This window comes from Lipophrys pholis (assembly GCF_963383615.2).
Source record: "Lipophrys pholis genome assembly, chromosome: 3".
In the NCBI taxonomy this organism is placed as follows: Eukaryota; Metazoa; Chordata; class Actinopteri; order Blenniiformes; family Blenniidae; genus Lipophrys; species Lipophrys pholis.
The window spans coordinates 11,457,422-11,479,003 of record NC_137627.1 but is presented as its reverse complement, the minus strand read 5'-3'; the positions used below and the strand labels follow the sequence as shown (position 1 = coordinate 11,479,003).

The 21,582-nt window shown below is 43.3% G+C and overlaps 1 protein-coding gene across 1 annotated transcript; it reads right to left on the bottom strand.

The window, feature by feature from the left end:
* Positions 1 to 2: 2 nt before the first annotated feature.
* On the bottom strand, positions 3 to 14,152 carry bace2 (beta-secretase 2). Its single transcript, XM_080460542.1, has 9 exons — positions 13,611 to 14,152; positions 8,355 to 8,443; positions 7,798 to 8,014; positions 6,189 to 6,320; positions 5,523 to 5,657; positions 4,470 to 4,571; positions 3,847 to 3,996; positions 3,587 to 3,755; positions 3 to 1,573 (listed from the first exon to the last, which is right to left on the bottom strand). Exons 1-9 carry the CDS (start codon positions 13,902 to 13,904, stop codon positions 1,332 to 1,334), a joined length of 1,530 nt encoding a protein of 509 aa, XP_080316668.1. The 5' UTR covers positions 13,905 to 14,152; the 3' UTR covers positions 3 to 1,331.
* Positions 14,153 to 21,582: the final 7,430 nt, after the last annotated feature.

Genomic DNA, 21,582 nt, shown 5'->3' with positions numbered 1-21,582 from the left:
CTGGTGTTTGTCCTGCTGACTTCCAAAATATTTATTCATTTAATACAAATTACACCTTTGATTTGTCACAAGTTGTTTTATGTACAGCACAAGTACAATTTTTGGCACGCAAACAAAACAAAACAAAAAAAAACCCCACTTATAAATAAGTGAACATTCAAAGATTCAAGTGTACCTTCAATTCAACTATTTTCTAGCCTGGGATTCTGACAGACAGCAGCACGTTGGTGAAGATCTCACTCGGGACCGATTGTGCTGCGCGCTGTGCAGTTTGATCGAGTTTGCGTGAGGAACGACCGCGAATGTGCAGAAACTGATAAAGTGTGACTTCTATCTTTATTGCTCACGGACCAGACCAGAAAGTAAACATCAGTCACATGTCAGTTTCTTGAAATCCTTTTGCGTCCGATTGACAGTTCGATTCGTATGAAATATGCAGTTTAAATACCCCCTGAACGTCTATCCTAAAAAGCGACGGCTTGGAATAAAAATCACAATCAAGAATAATTAAATACAAAGCTGAATGTAAAGATTAAATAAAATTACAATAATATAACAAATTGCTTCAGAGATCTGGAATATACTGATCTGTCGCTCTGTATTACACTGTTGATCGACTTCAGAAACAAAAGTGCAAGTCAGCAGAGCGAGTCTCAAACTGCTGATAGTGATTATCAGTGATTCTGGAAGGCACCACAAACACGCGTTTAACTTTGAATACGTTTCCTATGAACAGTGGTCATTAGAGCAGCTTTGTCCTCACTGTCAGGCTTCAACTTCGCTTCACAGAAGAGCAGACGGCGGCGCCAGCAGAGGAGAAGGCACTAAAGGAGCTTGATAAGTCAACTTCTCAAGCGTAAAGGCAGTTTATGAGATGGCATGCAGGAGATATTTGTCACACAGTTCGTCAGAGAATGACGTCAGTGGGCTTGAAATATTCTATCCTGTCCCGAGTGACCGTGAGGAAGAAACTCAGCACTTGGTTGTTCTTTTGTGGTTGTTGCTGGTATTTATAGGATGAGTTCATCGTTTGGCTCCAGAACATATTATAGAAGGTGAAAGGTGACACATTGCAGCTGCTCTTTGTTCTTCATGTTCATCCACGCAGGGAGAGTTCAGCACTGACAGCCGTCTGGGGAAGGGTTTCGGAGGTGTGGGTTCCCTTTAGGAGGCAGCTCCTCCGTCTGTGCGGCTGCCTCCGCGGGCCACCGGGGAGAAGAGTGCACCGTCAAGTCTTTCAAACATTCAGAGCCGAGCGCCACCCCCTTCTCCTCGACCGTGGACGGGCTCAGTTCGCTGTCCACCGCACACGCCCGTCCCTTCCCTCTCAGTCACTTGATGCGATGGCGGACCAGCGACGACTCGTCCGTGATCTCCCCGAAGCGGCTCCTGCGCCTGCACGGCAGGATGAGCAGCAGCAGCAGGGTGACCAGGACCATGCCGCAGACCGCCATCAGGGTGTAGGAGATCACCCACAGGAGAGGCTCCCTCGCGGTCCAGCCCGAGCAGTCGGCGGCCACGTCTGCAGCGGAGAAGGGTCCCGCGATCTCCGACAGAGCCACGCCGCCACTCACTGCGGGGGCGGCACAGGATGGACGGGTCAACACGGCACCGAGCCTCTTATGACGATTATTTTCAACAGACATGTGCAATGAAATAACTTCCAACTTTTGATATCTATCAAATCTGAAATATGACTGTGTGTTTTTTTTTAACTGGATCTTGGTGTTGTGTGTCAGATCCATTATACACTCAAGCTAAAACACACAAACATTAGGCCCACATTCTCAGAACGGGGAAAATTATGGAATATTTGTTATGACACACACATTTATAATTTTTTTGATTAGATTCATTATCCCATAACTTAAGGTGACTCACTTCAGCTTAACTGCCTCGCCAAATTATCCAACAGTGCATTTAAGTAAATACAGCGTAAATAAAGAGGTACATTCAAAATGTAAAAAAAATAAAAAAATGCAAGCAAATGATCACTTTTTATAACTATATATCTCTTTTTGGAATTATTCACCAATGTGATCACTTTCAAGATGAATTTCTCAGCCAGGCCACTTGCAGTGTAATTTTCCTGACCGGCCGGATTGGAAGCATTGCCACACTCACCACAGAAACAATAAACCCTTTAAAATCAACAGCTTTTCATGGAGGAGCATATGACAATAATTTAGGATCAGTTGCAGCTGCCAGCGGTTAAAAATTAAAAGAGCCCGGAGCTTCAGTTCCTCTGATGTCACCCCGCACTGATTCAGAAATAAAAGCTGCACTATTGTCACAAGTGTGCATCTTTAACCTTCAACCAACTTCTGCTCCAAGTGTGAAAAAGAGAACAGAGAGGATCTTTGTACTTTAAGAGTGGCGAGTTTCGCAGAACTTCAAGGTAGAATAATCACTGAAGGATCCACCTTTCCTGGGACATTTCACTTTCTACTTCACTAGTCTGTGAGTTATTAAATACTTTTTCTGCATCGGCTTTTTTTTAAATTTTTTTTTTTACTCTTAAATTCTTCTTGTTCCTTACTGAAAATACGAATTTTTGAGAAAGTTAAAAACTATTCCCATTTTAAGAATATATGTTTTTATTTTGGATCTAAAAAGGAAAAACACATTAAATAACATATACTCCCATTACATTAAAAAAAACTAATATAATAATAATAAAAAATAGTAAAATGTAAAGATGTTTGTACCTATTAACAGCACTGGTGAGCTTCTAGGTTTTCCTTTATCAATCTATAAATATAACTTTAATTGGCTGAAAAACCTTATCAGATAAAAAAAAATCTCAAAGTCAGGTCATCAAGAAAGCAGAAAACTAATTTTATGGGAATAGTGCTTAAATAACATTTCTTCATTTCTAAAGAGCAACATTTGTGCTATTTTAAGTAGCGAGAGAGGCTACATGCACCCGCTGGTCTTAAGAATTCTGGCCGAGTGAAATGAAAGGACCTCACTTGAAGATTATTTAGCTTAAAACAATCGGAGCAAATTGAAGAATTTTGGGCTCATTTCGTCTTCAGTGTTTTGCAATGAATGATGCTGATAATCTCTTTGTTGTCTCACACAATGGACACTTTTGAGGTTTCATCTATAGCTCAATCACGAGCCGTTTCACAACGTTAAACATGTGGTGCTTTCAGCCCGTGTTTCCCCCCCTTAGGGTGGAACAGTATCCTGAGAGTAGCTTATGGTACTAAAGAATGGGGAAGGGCGGGTCTTGGTTCCGATCCAACAAGAAAAGTAAATTAAAAAAAAAACGGAAAAGAAATAAGTTTTGCAAAATTCCCAAGACATGCTTCCACTTGAAATTCAAGATTGAAAAAATTTATTTAATATCCATTCTGTGTTTTATGGGGCCACAGTCTAAACTCATAGTGAAAAGGTTGAGGGCTCTGGATTGGGCTTGTGGGCCTTTCTGTGTGCTGTTTGCATGTTCTCCCTGCATGGCTTCTCTCCAGACACTAAGATTTCCTTTCACAGTCCAAACATATGTGTTTCAGGTTTATTGGTGTGAATGTTGTCCAGGAAGTATAGTACATAAGAATAGGCAGCACTCGTTTATCCTCACCTGCACAGCTGCTCAGTGCAAAGCCAAGTCTGCGCTGGCTGCGGTCAAACACCACGTAAAAGCCCTCCATGACAGTGGCACCAATCACCAGGCCGTTTGATGACGACGACACGCCGAAGCGGAAACAGTCCAACGTGCCGTCCACGTCTGTGATTGGCTGGATGTACATCTGCAAGACGGCGACAAGCAAGGAGCGTCAAGGCAACAAAGGAATATCTGGAAACGGACTGGCTTGTTTCAGTGTTGATGTGGCCGGGTACCTGAGGCAGGATGGTGATGCGGAAGGACTGGCTGGTGTTGGTGGCCCTCAGGTAGATGGAGAGCTTAGGGAAAAACCTCCACGGGGTCTCTCCCTTCATCCAGCATGCGAGCTTGGTGCCATCCCAGAAGCCTGAAGAAAAATCCTGGATCTGAATCAAAGAAAAGAGGAAGAAAAAAAGAAAAAAAAGACACAAACACACAAAGACAGGAGAGAGCAAGAGAGGCAGGGCGAGAGATAAACACAAAGAAACAGAAGGTCAGTACAGCAGCAAAACAGGGTTTTGATGTTCTCTTTCATTTTCCCTCTTGGGATTCATCTGCCAGGATTGTGGCTCCTTTAATTGAAAACATTGCTTCTAAGTTCAATTTGACCTTGAAGATTGTTTGTGTGCAGTTCTAAAAGGTGAAATGTGTGTAAAGCAGAATGGTAAACAAACAAAAGGCATGGAAGCGCACATACATTTTCGTAACGGGGGGGGGACGGGGACGACAAAGAAGAAAAAACTCCTGAGCTTCCACTTAAAGCTACTACGTCCTTGAACAGCGAGTGTATGTTGCTCTCCTCTGCATCTCTTTTACTCTGACATGTTTCATCATTGTCTGTGGAGACAAGGCAGCGTACCAGAGAGCTGCGTGTGATGGCTTCCACCACCGCATTGAAGACATTGACAGGAAGTCGCAGCAGTGTCGTCCCACTGTCAACTATGGCTTTATCCATGTTGTACTGAAAGAGAGAGAAAAGAGTGAAGTGCAGTCAGTTCCTCCTCAGTTCCACAGGCTCATATGGAAGACCTTGAGCAAACAAAAGAATATCAAATGAGGAAGTTCTCTTTCACAAGCAGACAAACCGGATTACAAAGCCCCTTGCAGTGCTGCTACTCAGACTGAGGTACATTTTCTCACGTTAACCTTGAAGTCACCTCATTAACAATGAGAATTAACCGTGCCTACTATAAAGCAACATTCTTGTGCCATATTCGTCATTGAACTTGTTGCCAGTCAACCCGTAGCTTCCTATCCATGTCACCACTAACAGGACCGCCGCGTACTTCTGTTTATGGCAGGAATGTCCAAACTGTTTCCACTGCACACGAGGTACAGAAACAGACACTCAGGACAGGGCCACTCGCCAGATGGTGCCGTTTGTGGACAATAACCTTTTTATTCAATTAGACTTGTTTTGTTGCAAAGCTAACTTGTTGAAGACAACATTAAAATTCAGAAGTACAAGCTTCTTATGCGAGCCAGATTTTAGAATTTGGACCACACATGCTTAGTTGACCAATGGACTGTGTTTAGACAGCTATGGTTAGTGATATGCGGAAATTCCCAAATTCCCACATAGAAGAGAAATACAGCTTTGCGCTGATATATGACTAATGGCAGTGGTGCATTGGATTTAGACATTACAATCAGCCAATCACATACAAGATTCATACGTATGGCACAAAACTGTAACATGAGCTTCTCAGCACCATGAAAAACACTTATATTTTAAGTTAAAGCTGTTTTGGAAAAAGGTGGAAAAGCACTGATTTATTGCACTTTTTTTTTTTTTTTTTTTTACAATTCCACAGCCACAGAATTAAAATACAATTAGCCATTCTGATCATAAGAGGTTTTATCACATTTTCTAAGGCAGGCATTTTAGAGAAACAAAACTTTTAAGACTTACCTCTCTGCAGTCCAGATTCAAGTTCTGTTCTCCGACCTCCAGCTTCAAAACCTCCACTTGGTAGTACCATTCCTCTATTATAGGGGTGTACCACACTGTCCCCCGATACAGAGATGGTTCAGCTCCACCCATTATCTGCACAAGGACAAAAAACCCCATCATCAACAGGTGAAATGTGACAAAAACAGACTATCCCAAAAAACAGCAGAATTCACATTTTCTAAGTAAAAGCTCATCTCACATGCATGCACACACACACACACACACACGCGCACACACACCCCGCCATCTTATCCATCTGTCGGCATCAGAAGGTCACATGATGGAGGTGCAGTGAGTGCAGCACCAAGGTCATATGTATAACAGTGACAGACTTGCTCTCAGCAGGACGCTATCTTAGCTTAATTAGCTCCTTTCTAACCGGACTGAAACACACCGAAGAGGAGGAGGAGGAGGAGGAAGATGATACACACTTTCTAAAATGCACTGGGCCTCTCTGCATGATCCCCAAGAGATGGACTGGATTGAGATCACACATGATGATGGCTCAATTAGATTTTAGTGGTTCATGTTCTTCAAAGTGTTTCGACCCGAATCGCCACAGCACAGTTCACGTTTTTGTTTCATAAACACCGTTTCTCAGTGAAGACGCTCCTGGCTACTCACGAGGCTGCCCCCCACAGGGTCGGATGTGCTGCTGGCTGACAGGCCAGCGCCACACATCTGGAGGGAGAAGATGTCGGGGATTCCCAGCTGTTGCACCACGGAGTTGAAGAAGGGCTCCACGGACGAGTCGGGCTGGTTGAAAGACGAGCAAAATCATTTACTCTCCCCTGGACGGACTTGAGATTTTTACATTTGCATTTTCAGCTTCTCGTTCGTGCAGTCGGAGGAGAGAAGGATGGAAAAAGACATAGGTATGAAAAATTGATTCCTGGAAGAATTGAAATCTATAGCGAACCTCATGTACTTCCAATGCTGCCAATGTTATTGTAGTAGAAGGTTGTTCTGTGTGTTTTAACACTGAAATCATTGATTGCCTGAGTGAGAGACATACACACATACACACACACACTCAAATAAGCATTGTTGCCTACTGGCAGACTGGATAAAAACGTACTCGTAGAAGCAGCTTCCTACAGTTAGTTTTCGATGAGAGCTTCTGAAATTAGTGCGTTTCCAAAGGAAGTCACAGAAACATGCTTTCATTGATGTTTCTAGAAAGATAACCTTAAAAGTAAGGCAGACAGTGGTCTGCCCATGGACAAAAGGATGTTCCCTCTTGTTTTCCTCAGGAAAGCTTTTCGTGTCAGTGCTGTGCGATCATGCCATGCATGACAAACAGCCCTCAGGGCAAGTTGAACCTGAACCACTCAGGAGGCCTCAGCAGCACAATGTGGTCAGTGTGAGCAAATCTGCCCCTCGATCAAATGGCATTTGATTCCTAAAGTTGCTGTTGTGAGACAAGATAAAAGGTTGCATTGTATCACTTTGCACTGACGTCATTCGCCATTACAACATTAAAAGGAAGTCATACAGCGCAAGGCACCTTAACTTTGCACCTCTGTCGCCTAAACAGTCACTAAAGCGTGACAAATTAAAGCAATGACACTAAAATAAGAAAGAAATTTGAACAATAGCAAAGTTAGATAAAAGGCCTCACGCCTCTTCTCAATGAGGAAACTTTTCTAGAGTCATGTGATGGGCGCATGGCCATAGTCACACCTGATCTCATCCTGAAGTTGCTTCATGCTTGAAAGCAGAGGTTACACAATAACACCCTGATTGATCTGATAACAAGAATGAATGTCGCGGAGGAAAGAAAAACACGTTTCCTATGAATAACCAAAGCGGTGCTGAGAAAATGCTTTGAAGACACGAGCAGTGAAAACATTTCTACAAAATCAACCAAAACCAAGAATTTCTAAAAAGGTTTTTGTATTGTTGCATGAAGATTCATATTTTGTGTGACTCCAAATGGCTGCAAGTCTAGTGATTAGTGAATTCGACAAATTTTTTTCACTCCATTATGATAAATGAGCTGCTTTATTGCTGCTCCGCTGTGTAATGGGGACTTCATGAACTTGGTGAAGTTTGACTGCACAAAGCCGTTCTCCGATGAATCGGAGGTGACGACCACTACGATATCTAACGGTACGCCAGAACATCGAAATGAATCCTGAACAGTATTTACCTACACTACCAGGTCGTCCAGGATATAAGTGTTTATCTGAAATTTAGGCAGTAAGTATTCAAATTAAAGAGCATCACTAACCCGTGCCAACATGGGATAGGCCAGTCCCAGGATGCCCTGCCAGTTTATCCCAGGAAGGAAAAAGCCCTCGGATGACAGGATGGCAGCAATGTTGATGATGATGGTCCCGTTTGGGCCGTTTGGTAAAGAGATGTGGTCCACACCCAGTTCGCCTTCCCAGGTGCCCTGGGTGTACCTGACGCCTACCGTCCGGCCCGTTGAGACGTAGCTATCGGAGCTGAACAACAAGGAAGAGGACAAGGCGTGTGAGCAGTTAGGACTATGCTGAGAAAATGTAAGATATGCAAACGCAAAGAGCGAGGATTATGCAATCCAGTCCCGTGGATAAAGACAGAAGACAAACCCATAACTTCTGTGAAAAATCTGCAATCTCTGATACGTTTCTTCAGTAAAATTCTACTTTGGTCACGAGGGACTGTGATAAGAGAGCAGACAAGATAAATTTACACCTGTTATGAACCTCGGCATTGTTACGACAAACGTGTGTGTGTGTGTGTGTGTGTGTGTGTGTGTGTGTGTGTGTGTGTGTGTGTGTGTGTGTGTGTGTAGCCACTTACAGAGCCGTGTCAAAGTAGTGAGTAATGAAAGGGTGTGGCGCCGCAGCCACAGCAAAGTTACTGCTGCCCGTATCCACCAGGATGTTCAGCTGAAAAACACAAGGCACAAGTTTGCTTTAACAAGCCGACACAGTTATCTGTAAAAATATCAAATGTCTGACGTCTAATGCTGGAATTAAGGATCCCCCCCCCCCCCATATTCTGCATCCAAAAGAAATATGTGCAGCTTCTTTAGACAAATTGCAAGGCTGGCTTCCGATTTTAAATCAATCCACATTTAGCTGAATTTGCTGCTGGAACTGTCAATCAAAACAGAGACACAACTCCTCTTTGACAAAATCTGCCTGGAAATTAAATGTTTGGATATTTCTTTTACAGGCTTTTTGAAAACTGCATCCAGTCAGTGCAGTGTTTTGTTATGAAGGAGAGCGAACATGGACAGCCCCGATTTTGTTGTAATATCCTGCAAATGGCGACTTTACAATGATTTCTAGAATCATCTTTTAATTTCAACTCGAAATGAAAAAAAAATAAAAATACTCATGTGCACATATGCGATGCATCAAGTGGCAGACGGGAGCCTGTCCATCTCTCTAATGTGTGATCCATGAGTCAGCCGGGGGAAGCCTCCAGCTACTGGCACGGCTGTTGTGACCTATCCGGCCATTTTGGGGAGGTGTCATGTGGACAGTGGGAGACCAGCGAACAGCAGCTGAGATAATGTTGGCTTCCAGGCATGGCGTCAACGAGCAGGAACTAATTACCCGGCAGACTTCTGTCAGCCCACTACTGAACAGCAAACCTATTAACACTTCTGAAGAAGCGAACGTCTTCGTGACGGGTTCATAAATCCAAGACCCCTTCAGCAACCTGAGGACTCCACAACAAAGACGATCAAATTATCACATGAAGTCATTAAACCTAATGTTGGAGCAAAAGCAGCGAAAGAGTGTCGAACCTTTGAATTTCACCCCGACGATTTAAACCGAGAAAGTCCCGAGTAGTATTGATGAACAGTTTGTCTTGCAAGAAAACCCGTTTTTAATGCAGATAGAAATACGTTTTATTGAATAAAGACGTACATCCAAACAGTTTTGTGTTTGGACCAATAAAGTTGATTCACTAATCGACTACAGTCAGGCTTACCACAAATAATGAACTTTTACGTTCAAAATAAAAAAAAGAATTAAAAAAAAAAATCTGCTTTACTTTGTATTCACTAGTTACCAATTAGGTTTAATTGTCTTTAACATTTTAATGATTGCATTTAAAGCGGGGTGTTTTCTTGTAATGGAGCCTTCACCTGTACGCCTTGGGCATGTTGGTTTAAGGATGTCTTAACAATCGTACATATTCAATTCCCACTAAAGTTTCCATGAACAGAAAATACACTGGGGGGGCTTGATGTTCCGTAATCTCTTGGCTTGTGCCAAATAAGTCTAATTTTCGTTCTCTCTGGAAAACACTTTTTATACAAGTCATCCTGTACTCATATGTGCATTCACTTTGTGTCCAAAAGAAAAGGACCTACAGCTCAACTGCAGCACAAGTTTTGGACAATAAGTCGAACTGACGGGTTTACACATCCAGTATGACGAGCTGCTAAAAATGAACACGTCCCTTTTATTTCAAAGCATTTAAAAAGAAAATTCATTATCACACAATACCACTTATTAAGTTACATTTCTGTGGTCGAAAGTCAGACTTCTCTGTAACTATTTACAAGTGTTAATGCATCTACTGAATGCTTCGAGGACACTTCTTGAAAACTGGCACACTATTTCACTCACATTCAAGGTCAAAGTTGAAAGCCGGCAAGGATGCCACATGTCTTATCTTTGTGAGGTGATAATCAGTTCGCACAATCACCGGTTACATCTTTATCATAAATAAAACAAAATGAAAATATTTAGTTATTACTGTATATTTAGGGCCAGTGGCGAGATTTGTGCCAAATGAAAACATGTGGGTGCTCATGTGGCTCCTTGTATTGTTTTAACTGCTTGGCCTGATTTTCCTTTGCCGAGTCATTGTCGCTCCGGTTCATCCACGTGAATCTCTTAAGAACCATGTGAAAAGTGATGTGTATATAAAGTTTCTAATCGTGAATATAAAGACTTCCATTCAGTGGCTCTTCAACGTTGATCACATGACAAGTGTTCATTCAGCGAGAGCCGCGTGAAATAGTGACTCCTCTGAGGCACACTTTGTTTTAGTCGACAGGAAGTCCTTCACATAAAATGAAAAAGTACAACCAGTAAGCATAGCAGTTCAAGTATCAGAGGAAAAGATCTACCTCCCTGATCTTTGTACATCAAGCATCAAACCAAGAAGAATTTTTTTTTTTTTAATTATTAATACAGTACGCCACATGTCCAGAAAAAAAAATATTTCCACATTACTTCTTATTAGTCCACATTCTAAAACCATACGCGTGTGTGCATCTAGCCCTTCTGAAACGGTTCTGTAATTCTCTGGCTTGTCTTATCGACCGGTTCAGTCAGTCACAGGAAAGCCCCTGTTGGCCTGTCTGTAGGAGCCAGGCTTATCAGTTCCTCCTCATTGAGCTGGCTCTGATCCCATCACTGTTACTGTGCCATCGAAAACCCCCTCTGCCGCCGTGCAGATGGCAGCAGTCCGTCTTACACAAGTCCTGAACCAGCCAAACAGGCCAGACTGGAAAATACTGGAACCCGGGGACAGAGAAGACGGGTAACTTTGGGCCGGCAGGAAAGGCAGAGCGAGGCCACCGTCTTATCCCCACGCCGCCTATCCTTTCCCAGTCACACTATCCTCCCTCAGCTCAGCCCCGGAGCCTCGGGCAAATCTCACCCCCCCCCCCCCCCGCTGTGGCGGCCTGCAGTTGAGTGTTCACTGTCTAATTGGCGGTGGCTCCATGGCGGCAACGTGCATCTGCTACCTGTTTGTACCAATTAGCAGATGCGATTCTCTCCAGCCGACACCTCAGCCTGGCTGTGCCACACGCTAACAGATGCCGCAATTAAGAGCTGATTTGAATAGTGCCTCATTTAACACCGCGGCCCTGTAATCACCTCATCATTTAGTGAGAATAATATTGAGAGTATTACTCAATAGTATTGAGTTACAGGACATTTTGGCACGGTGTAACCAATCTGAACCAAAGTGAATTGAGCTGCGCTGGCATGAATAACTGATGTAAAGGTTCCACTGTAATTATGCGCAGAGGACAGGAGTGCAAACGACTGGAATATCAGAGGGGGACTACAGCGAGTCGTTGGACCCGTGTTCATTGCTGTGTGCATTTCAAACCCATCCGCTGGATTTACAGTAATATTTGTTCATTAGGGTGTTGGAGCCCGTTAGTGTTTACTTCTGCTCGAGCTTCCTGAGGCAGCGGTGCACTGAGCAGGTCACCTGATGCTAACTAAACAATAACCTGGCCTATCCGGCAAGGCAGGGAACAGACAAGTATTGCTAATGCCGGTATTATAAGGATGACTACCCCTGCAGGTCTGTGCCACTGTAAGTGCTGGCTCACTCAAATAAACTACTGGCACATTGATGCAAATAGATCAGTCAAACTGGTATTAAGACAATCTATTATAAGTTCTTTCTTTAAAGTCAAATACTGCAGTACACCAACACTTGCAATGTGCGATGGATAGGAAGACAAGAATATATAAAGCTCTAGTGTCTATGTATATGAGCAAAGACTTGAAAAAGCAAAGAATTGGAGGTTTCCAATTTGGCCTTGATGTCACGCAATGACAGAAATAACAATTAATTTCCCCAATGTATATGTGTGATCATTCCACATTTGACTCCAACTTTAAACTGAGGGCATCTTATGTTATAGTTTTTTTTTTTTTTTTACGGTTGTCAGTAAAAAATCCAACCAAATCCAACTTTATCTATAGAGCACATTTAACACAACAGCCAAGGTTGACCACAGTGCTTCAAAGTTAAAAGTAATAATCTAACAATTAGTGAGAAAAAAAACTAACTGTAAAAGAGAAACCATGACATATGATTAAGAATGACAAAATGAACAAAATTCAGCGATTATGATTTCATCGTGTGACGATGCTCATGTCACATTTAGTAGAAAATGAGAGTTGTGTATCATCGGTGTTGTTTCACACCCCAGTGAGTTACTGAACAGTGTTAACGAAGTGAAAACTGATTATATTTTGAACAACTCTCACTATTGATCAGGTTTTGGTGTCTGTGTTTTACTTCAGTATTAATTTTTACTGAGAAATGTTCACTTTTACAACTAAAGAAGGATTTCTTTGAAAATCCCTCAATGGAGCATCCCGCTCCTACTCTCTGATCTTACTCTCCAATTTTTCCGAAGCGTTGGGAAGTTGACTCTGACAAAGTTACCCTCACAGGAGCTGACACAGGGCAGCGACGCAGCGGGCAGCGCTGATAAGCCTTCCTGAAAAACCGAGCTGTTTCGCCCAAGCGTCTTAAAGTCTGTGATCTCTTTAACTGGAGATGCCACTTAGTAACAGGTCAACCTACTAACAAGATAATTTGGCTTTTTGAGTTCCATTTCAAGCACATCTACTTACAACACTACAGCTAATGGGTGTCCACGCTTCAAGCCTCATGTACTTTTAATCAAGACGTGCACAAGTCATCCAGATTCAGTCCCAGTTAATTACTGACATGGTCTAGTGGGGTGCTTGCAGAGCGATCATTACAAAGTGGCCAAAATGAATTTTAAACAGGAGCATGTGTGTCCTTTCAAAGAAAACAAGGAGTAGATATGCCAGAAGAACAGCCAATGCTGCCGTGTGCAACTGTGGGTCTGCTCTTTGCTCCCTGGGAGCTTAGTAATCCCTGTCAGCTGGCTGGTGCTGAACACTGGTACTCACAGGCAGCATCATGTGAGTGCATGTGAGCTGAGGGGAGGTCAGTCTACCTCCAGACCCCTGGGCCGGAAAGGAAAGACCTCCCCCCGCATCTGCTGGACTGATGGCCCAAGGCTGGTCTGTGGATGAACAGCAGATTTCATTTCATATACAGTCTAAATATGCCAGATCGATCTGTCCATTGGTATGTCAAGGGTTTCATGCTGTGTTTAGGTTAAGTGTATGTTTTTTTTAAATGGGTAGCCTGCATACTATATGCCCTTCAATAATGGATCACATGACTGGATGGATCAAACACCCAAAACACAATCCATGAAATCCAAAACCCAGAAAGTAATCAAACAAAACTGAAACCACCTGTGGGGATGAGACGGATATAAAAGAAGAATGATACCTTTTGACCTGGAGTACCGATTGACATTTCGATGTAGTAGCCTCTTCCAGAGTCCCCCTGCAGGTTATTCACCAAGTCCAGAAAGTTGACGGTCCCGGTGGGATCAGAGGCCAGAGACAGGCCGTTACCGTCCGACGTTAACGCCACGTTCCGGGCGGGAGCCACATCCACGACCGAGGAGAAGTTGTACTTCCCGGGGTAGATTTTCAGAGGAATGGAGAAGTAACACTTGGACACTCCCAGGCATAAACTCAAAGCAAGAGCCCAGATCGACACAGAGGTGGAGTGCGCCATGGTGGTGTGAAGTTATTTTGTTCAGCCGTTAGAGATCAACAGGCGGTGGGAGAGACTCCTGCTCCTCGACAGAAACTTTGCTCCTCAAGTTTTCACACTGGACATCCTGGAGACGCTGCTTCCACACCGTCAGCAACAAACTGCACATACTGACATGGCAACGCAGTGCCAGACACACAATGAACTGACTGCCGAGCCGTCGGTAGGGTTTCCAAGATGTTTTTCCCCCTATCCACTCCTCCATCTTCAACAAGCCAGCCAGGACGGGGGACACGACTTCCGCTGGTTCCCTTCAAACTAAACGCGGAGTGAAGTGAACGGTAAGAGCACAGACACACAGTACTTGTACATAACAAACAAACAAATACAAACAAACGATTCAGGTCTGCTAATAAAAGACTAAATTAAAAAAACAAACATGCACGGGTCTTTCTACCTTTAAGAAATACCACATTGTATATTATCAGCCAAGTTTTAATACATTAAAAATTGATCCAACCTAATTTCACTGAACATGATCAGAAATTATGATTAATCTGGTAAACTTCTTAACTGCATTATCAAAAAGTATGCTTTTCCAGGTTGTTTTATTTAATTTATTCATTTATTTTTATAAAAAGCTAATTTTACTTTGAATATACACTTCCTGTCCTGTTCATCTGAGTTGCATTGCTTTGAAAACAGAGTCATCACTATCACTCCCTGCACGCCTGCACAGTACACACACACAGTACAACCAACCACCCTGTGTATTAGTTGGATGGATGCCTGACAGCTCTTTAGGGCTGAAAGTGTGGGGCTTGCAGCCATGCGTCTTTTCATTCAGGAATAAAACACATAAGTGGCCTTGTTATAGCGATTTCTATCTCTCTCTTGAACTAAAAGTAAATTCTAGCGGCTTACCTCAGACGATATGGCAATGTTCCTATTCCATACACTCTCCTCTCTAATATTGGTCAGTTTTATCTAGTCTGACTTGCTTTTATTTTATTAATCGACCATTTCCAGTACTGTTCTGTTGTGCTTCAGTAAAAAGTTTGACATGAATCTTATACAGTCCTAACTCTGTAAAGATGACTTATTTGTGGTTTTGTTAAGACATTTTTTAGATCGACACGAGGATGTTCTGTGTGTGTGTGTGTGTGTGTGTGTGTGTGTGTGTGTGTGTGTGTGTGTGTGTGTGTGTGTGTGTGTGTGTGTGTGTGTGTGTGTGTGTGTGTGTGTGTGTGTGTGTGTGTGTGTGTGTGTGTGTGTGTGTGTGTGTGTGTGTGTGTGTGTACTTTGATATTTAAAAAACCTAGTGCTGCACACTGGCTGTTGCCATCTATCCATTCTCTTAGCACACTGCATCCAACAGCCAATGCTCATACAGGTGGGACCTACTATGTTGTTCTGGAGCTGATCCAGGTGACAGTGGGTGAAGGCAGGGTACACTGGGCAGGTCAGCAGTCCATGCACTCACATTTACACCCATACAGGCAATCTAAGTGACAAATTCGCCTCAAATTGATGTGTTTGGACTGATGAGGAAATCATCAGTACCGAACAGGAGCTCAAACATACACAGGGAAAACATGCAAACTCCACACAATGTCATGCCACACAATTTATGAATTGGCATTTTTGGTGAGGTGACCTTGAGTGGCCTTAAAGACGCCTCCAAATAAAATGTATTTATCGTCAAATCCAAGTTCAGCCTGGAATCCAATCAAGGACTGTATGCATGTTGCTATAAGGTGAGAGTGTGAACCACTGGTTTGTGAGTTATTTCATTTAGCTCTGACATTAGTAGGTCCCACCTGTAAACAGTACAGTTTTTCCAAACGTTAAGTATTGCTGTTATGTAAACTTAGGAAAACGTTCTTTTTTTTCTTCCTTTAGTGTTTTTCACTCTGCAGTCAACCCATAGTAACAACTTTAATTTTCTCAAGGAGAAAATTCTTGATTTCGTTTCTGTACCCAGCTGCTACCTTCTGGTCAGTGAATTCTCCGCCTCACCACGAGGAACAATACCAGATCTTGTGCATGTTAAGCATTTAGAAAAGGCACCACGCGTAACATTCTGGATTCGAGACAGTCTTTGTTTTCGGCGTGTTTCAGACGAGACCGTCTAAATTGCCGCAGTGGCAGTACTAAAAAAGAGGAAGAGGATCCTAGTGGTGAGATCAGATCAATGTCACAGGCCTTCTCCATGCCGCCTGTTTCTCACAGAGAGAACCACTGTCTCACTCCAAATTCCTCACGGGTCCACAGTTCCACTGTCACATGTTCACAAGGCCTCCCCCCCGCCTCTCCCACCCTGCGCATTGAACTTAATCACCGAATTTACAATAGCCCCAATAATGCGGGGAAAGACTGTGACCACAAAATTCATCTTTCCGGTGTGTTGCTTGTCATGCACTGGGTCTTGTGAATGACCCATTTAAGCATAATTCCTGTTTCTTGTTCCCTGTGACCTTGAGGTATTTCCTCAGCCTGGGAGAATAAAAGCAGAGGCAGACTTTAATGGCTCTTTTACTTTGTGTGTTGTTAACCCTGAAACACGGTCCTTCTTGTGCTTTGCCGGGTGGATTATCTTTAGTTTATTTTGGACTTTATTATTTATTTGGTTACTTTAGGTTTTGTTTTGCTATTAGTAAAATATTTGTGAATGCAGGAGTGACAGACCTGTGAAGGTGGTATATACAAGTATTTAAACATATGCGACTAGTACAGAATGGTTTGATCCCATTAAGTAACATTCATCTATTGGTATTTTTGTTTATTTTACAAAATTGTAATGAATCAAATAAATGTAATATAATGAGTTTTGTTTTGTAGATGGTTTTTCAAATCTTGATAAATTAACCAATTTTCCAAAAATAGCCTGCTGTAATTTCTTATTAACCCCCCAAAATGTGAGATCTAATGCCACTACCACCCCTCTCTACGGTTTTTCCACACAGCGGCATTTTATTACCAAACTAATAAATCTGCAGGTTCAGTCTTCCTAATCTGAATTTTCAGCCTCTTATTGCAGTTCCACCACCAGCCACAGCAAGGCGCTCCACACCACAGCTGTGTCTTTAATCCAGTGTGAGGGAGTATAGAAGCATCTGTGGATGAGTAAATTAGGCAGCTTAAGGAAGCCAGTGGTCCTACATTTGGCATTGCAAAGCTCATTTACTGGGACATCGGTACTTAATCCTCACAGCTCTGATCATTACAGCTGATGAGAGGAGGAGGAGGAGGAGGAGGAGGAGGAGGAGGAGAGAGATCCTCATTGTCTCATGTGCTTCCACTCCAACACTCGAGCATCATCTCCAGGAGCTGTTGGGAATAATGACTTTGAACACTCTTGTGGTTCGACATCAGAAATCTGTGTTGATTACGAGACTGATTACTGAGTTTTTCTCATTTTTATGGCTTAATTGTGCAAAATAACTCACAGCCAGCCAATTTGAACAAATTGTTATGTGAAGTTGTGGCAGAACACTTGGTTTGTGGAGTTAGGTTTTTTAAATTTGTGATTAGTTATCAGTTTAGTGTAGTAAAAAAAAAAAAGATATCATCAATATTACCTGGAATTAAAAAACAATCGGTATGTATCAACATTTGACTGAAGCAGACGTCTCCATGTTTCCCTTGATAAAAAATTAACAGATTGTTAAAATAGCTCATATTATACCCACTCATTAAATTACATAACAATGCACTCTGTTGATTCTTTTTTTTTTTTTTTTTTAATTTGAAAGAAACAATACTGTATTTAGACTTTAGTAACTAAAACTACGGCTGCCAGCTGCTGGAAAAAGAACAACATGAAAATGACATTGTTACAACTGTTCTGTATAAAACGGACGCAATACCATTATCTTTGGATAAGAATAAAAAAAAAAAGCAGGAAAGGCATGAATGTCATCTTAAGCTTAATCAATTTAAGTTCCTTCTCTGTAAGTGTGTAACGTGTGTGTTTGCTCTGTGATGGAGGACTGGTGACCCGTCGAGAGTTTTTGCCCGGAGTCAGCTGGGATCTGGCTCATGACCACAAGCTGTGCAGTATAGAAGATGGATATGCTGCAGTTGTCCCAGATTCAGGATACGGAACTCGGTGCATTGTCTTCCAGCATGAAAGGGTTGATCGGAAAAGACAAACATTGTGTCCTGCATTTCTGAATATATGCCTGTTTTTTTGACCCCGGCTCTCGCCGCCTTTTTGTTGCTGAGCATCACACAGGCCGGTGATAAGCAGCCCCACAGACAGCCCAATCACTATAAGTCTATAATGCTGATCAGAGATTTGCTGAATCCGCGAGCATTTTGGATGCAGTGTAATTACAGCGCGGGACATGATAGAGCTGGATGAGCAGTAAATGGGGATCACAGTAGAGGCAACGATCGGGCTGCCCGCACGTTTCTGAGGCAAATCTAATTTCTGGTATCCAATCCACCGTGTGGTTTTATTAGCAGGAAATGGGTTTCCTGGTTCAACACATTCAAATATTTACACCAATATAAAACATGCTTGCTTTGATTATGCATTTTTACTGGGTTAAAAACGATTTAAGACGGTCTCTTTTTTGTGTTTCATCTCTGCAAAACATAGATTGACATATTGTTAGCCCGTTCCTCATAACAAGCTACTTCCTTGTCTCTCCCTCTGCCAGAACTGTCAACCCCCTAACAAGGTGTACATATTCACAGCTGCTGCTGCAGGAGAGGAGCCCAAATGAGGAGAGTCTGGATAAGATGAGAGGGACGAGTCAGACAACAGGTGCATTGATACATCACCGCTCATTCACTGCTACCACACTGTATGTCTCCAGCCGCATAAAAGACAGCTGGTTTTGATTTATTTCGGGTTTTTTTTTCATTTTCTTTTTCTTTTTATCTTTCTTTCTTTTTTTTTTAACATCAATTACTTGCAACTGTATGGCAACTTTCACTGCACAGACAAGCGGGAGTATGACTAAGAGTGTCTCATCCCAGGCTCACAGGCTATTCACACTTACTCTTCCCCCCGCGGTGGTAGCGTTGCTTCTCTGCAGCGTATCTGTATCTGTTTGTTCATTCATAGGAAAAGCATTAGTGACACGTAGATGAGTCATAGAGGCTAGTGTCTAAACAGGCCGCGGTGGGAGTCTGAAGCCCTGCCACCCTTCTGCTCCTCGCCTTAAGGCACCACTCATACCTTCGCCAGTCTCCCTAGTTACTCTAACACTTACATGCACATGCATATGCCTCCTGTGTTTGTTCAAATACCATGGATCCCACCTGATGTGGCGAGCACCACAGAGCAGCTGCTGCTGTGGTCACGGGCAGCTGAGCTATGGCAGGCGGTGGACATCCTTATTACGGAGACGCTGGAGGGACACTGCTCTCTGGTGGGATCTGTTTAATGAAGTGATTTTTAATCGTTTGCGGACTTTTGTATATACCGGACAAACACTCTGCACATGATGTCACTTGTGCTTTCCGGTGGTCAGCACTCAGCCACAATGATAATGTTAGGATTCATATTTTAAAGGTGTACAGTTCATTTCTTTTTTTTTTTATCAAAAAACTAAAACCAAACTTGCTGACTTTCGCCTTTCCAATTCAGATTTGAATGAATCAGATGTAATTTTGGGATCTTTGGCTTGACCTTACTGTGGGAACGCCGACACATTACAGCTTGGCAGTGTTAATTGTGGAACAGGCAGATGGAGCAGGTGCGCCTGTGTACAGTAAGTGTCACACTCCCCCTGTGACTTCCAGAGGTTGTATCAGGTGCAACACCTGGAGTTTGTTTCCTTGTTAAAATAGGCATCTCCAAGGTGATACCCAATTAGAAATGCTGAACCTGGCTGATGCGTGGCGAGAGATCAGATACATCTCATCTCTCACCAGCAAATTGCTTTCCCACAAATCACACTGCATTTGTGGTGCTCATTGCAGAGTTGGGCCTGATGTATTTTGCTGTTGTTGCCTCATTCGAGCAGACACATTCTCTCACAATCTGCCGTGTTTCTTTTCTCCCACTGAAGGCTGAACAGACATTCCACTCTGAAAGAATATTATTATGAAGAGCTGGTGCACCAGCTCACCTTGCGGTTTGGTATTGAGTCTCCTTTGCGCTTGACTGTGTCCCTCTGTTCTTACAGCTATCTATCAGTTTCATAGCATGCAATCTGCATCCTTCCAGCCTCCCACTACCCGCCCACCAGTACTGTATCTGTTGTGTTCTGCGTGCATGCATTGTGCACGGACGGTGCACACGAGCGCATTGTGTTTTGTTGCAGAAGGCTCAAGTGTGTGTTTCCCAGCCCCCCTCTATATCAAAAGAGAGGGGAGCTCCTGGGCTGAGAACACCCACTGCAGAGCTGCCCTGGCAGGGGTAGGAAAGCGTGGAGGGTGCTTGCCCCCTGGCTAGGTGCTTGTAATAAAAGGGGGGGGGGATAAGGGTTGTGAGGGTGGTAGTGTGGTTGTCTGAAGGACTGAACCAAGGCAGGCGGGAAGGAGGTTGGAAGGCGTGGGGTGGGGGGGCTTTTTCATACATTTTTATGACCACATAGATAAGGTCAGTAGTGTGCCATCGTTACTAGGCAACACTGCGACCCTGAGTTGGATTGAGTTGTGAAGCTGAGAAGTCAGATATTCTTATTACAACAGCCCCGCTTCACTTCTGCTGTGTGCATTTGTTAACAAGCAGCCTGTCTCCGTGTGCCACTCAGAGTCAAGGCTGAAGGACTGCTTTAACTGGACGATTAACTGAGGCACTGAAATAATTAGAAGGCCATTGATTGGGTTATTACATTGTTACAGCCATGTCGGTGATATAGTGAAATCTGAGCCGGTTCGGAGATGTGATGATGGTAATGGTGATGAAAAATGGCGATGGGGTGTTTGATTATATATTTTTAATGATCCTGTTCATGTGTGGATACACTAGACTGTGGGTGTATTGATTTTTCCAGTTTTCAAGCAGAGAATGGACGAGATGGAGGCCAGGCGCATATGCAGCTGGAGTACAAATCACCAAAACGCACCCTATTCTCTACCTCCCTTTACTCACGCTCTCCACCTTCACTCCCTTCTCCGTCCACGGCTCCTTTCTCTGCCCCCCCCCCCCCCTTTCCATCACCCTCCCAGCTCTCCATCCTCACTTCCTTATTTCTGCCACTCCTCCAGCAGCTTTTCATTACTCCCCCTCCTCCTTTTGCTCGCTCTCCTGCCTCTCCGACTCTCTCCACCCATTTCTGTCCCCTTCAGCGTCCTAGTTTAGCACGTCAAGGTTGGCTACAGATATGCTCCTCTGTGCCTTGAGGCTAACCAATGGGAAACCGGCTGGGCTGCTGTAGCAGGCCGGGGTGTTGGTATCGTGAATTGAGAAGGGAGATGGGGAAAGGTTACGGTGGTGCACAGTCCATTCTGCGGAGTGGAATTGAGGTGTAATATATGGCGCTTTGAAGCTCTGCAGGGTTAGCAGCAGACTTACCTGAATCATGTGACCAGAATTTTTAAACAAACAACAATCAAACGTTTTGATTTCAACACATTTTCCAAAATCACTGTGAGCTACTCAACTTCAGAACTTTATAAGTCGCCATAGCAACAACTAACACGTCCCGGCGTGTTCATCACTCTTTAGTGTCCCATGGAAACAGTCCCACTGGAGCAGTTGTGTTTTTATCTTTCCCTCTTCAACACTTTTATTATA

Coding starts and splice junctions, on each gene's coding strand:
- bace2 (XM_080460542.1), bottom strand. CDS start 13,904: ATGGCGCACTCCACCTCTGTGTCGATCTGGGCTCTTGCTTTGAGTTTA. Junction 5,658..6,188: donor ACCCTGTGGGGGGCAGCCTC/GTGAGTAGCCAG, acceptor GTCCTTGTGCAG/ATAATGGGTGGAGCTGAACC. Junction 3,756..3,846: donor GCATCACCATCCTGCCTCAG/GTACCCGGCCAC, acceptor GCCGTCTTGCAG/ATGTACATCCAGCCAATCAC.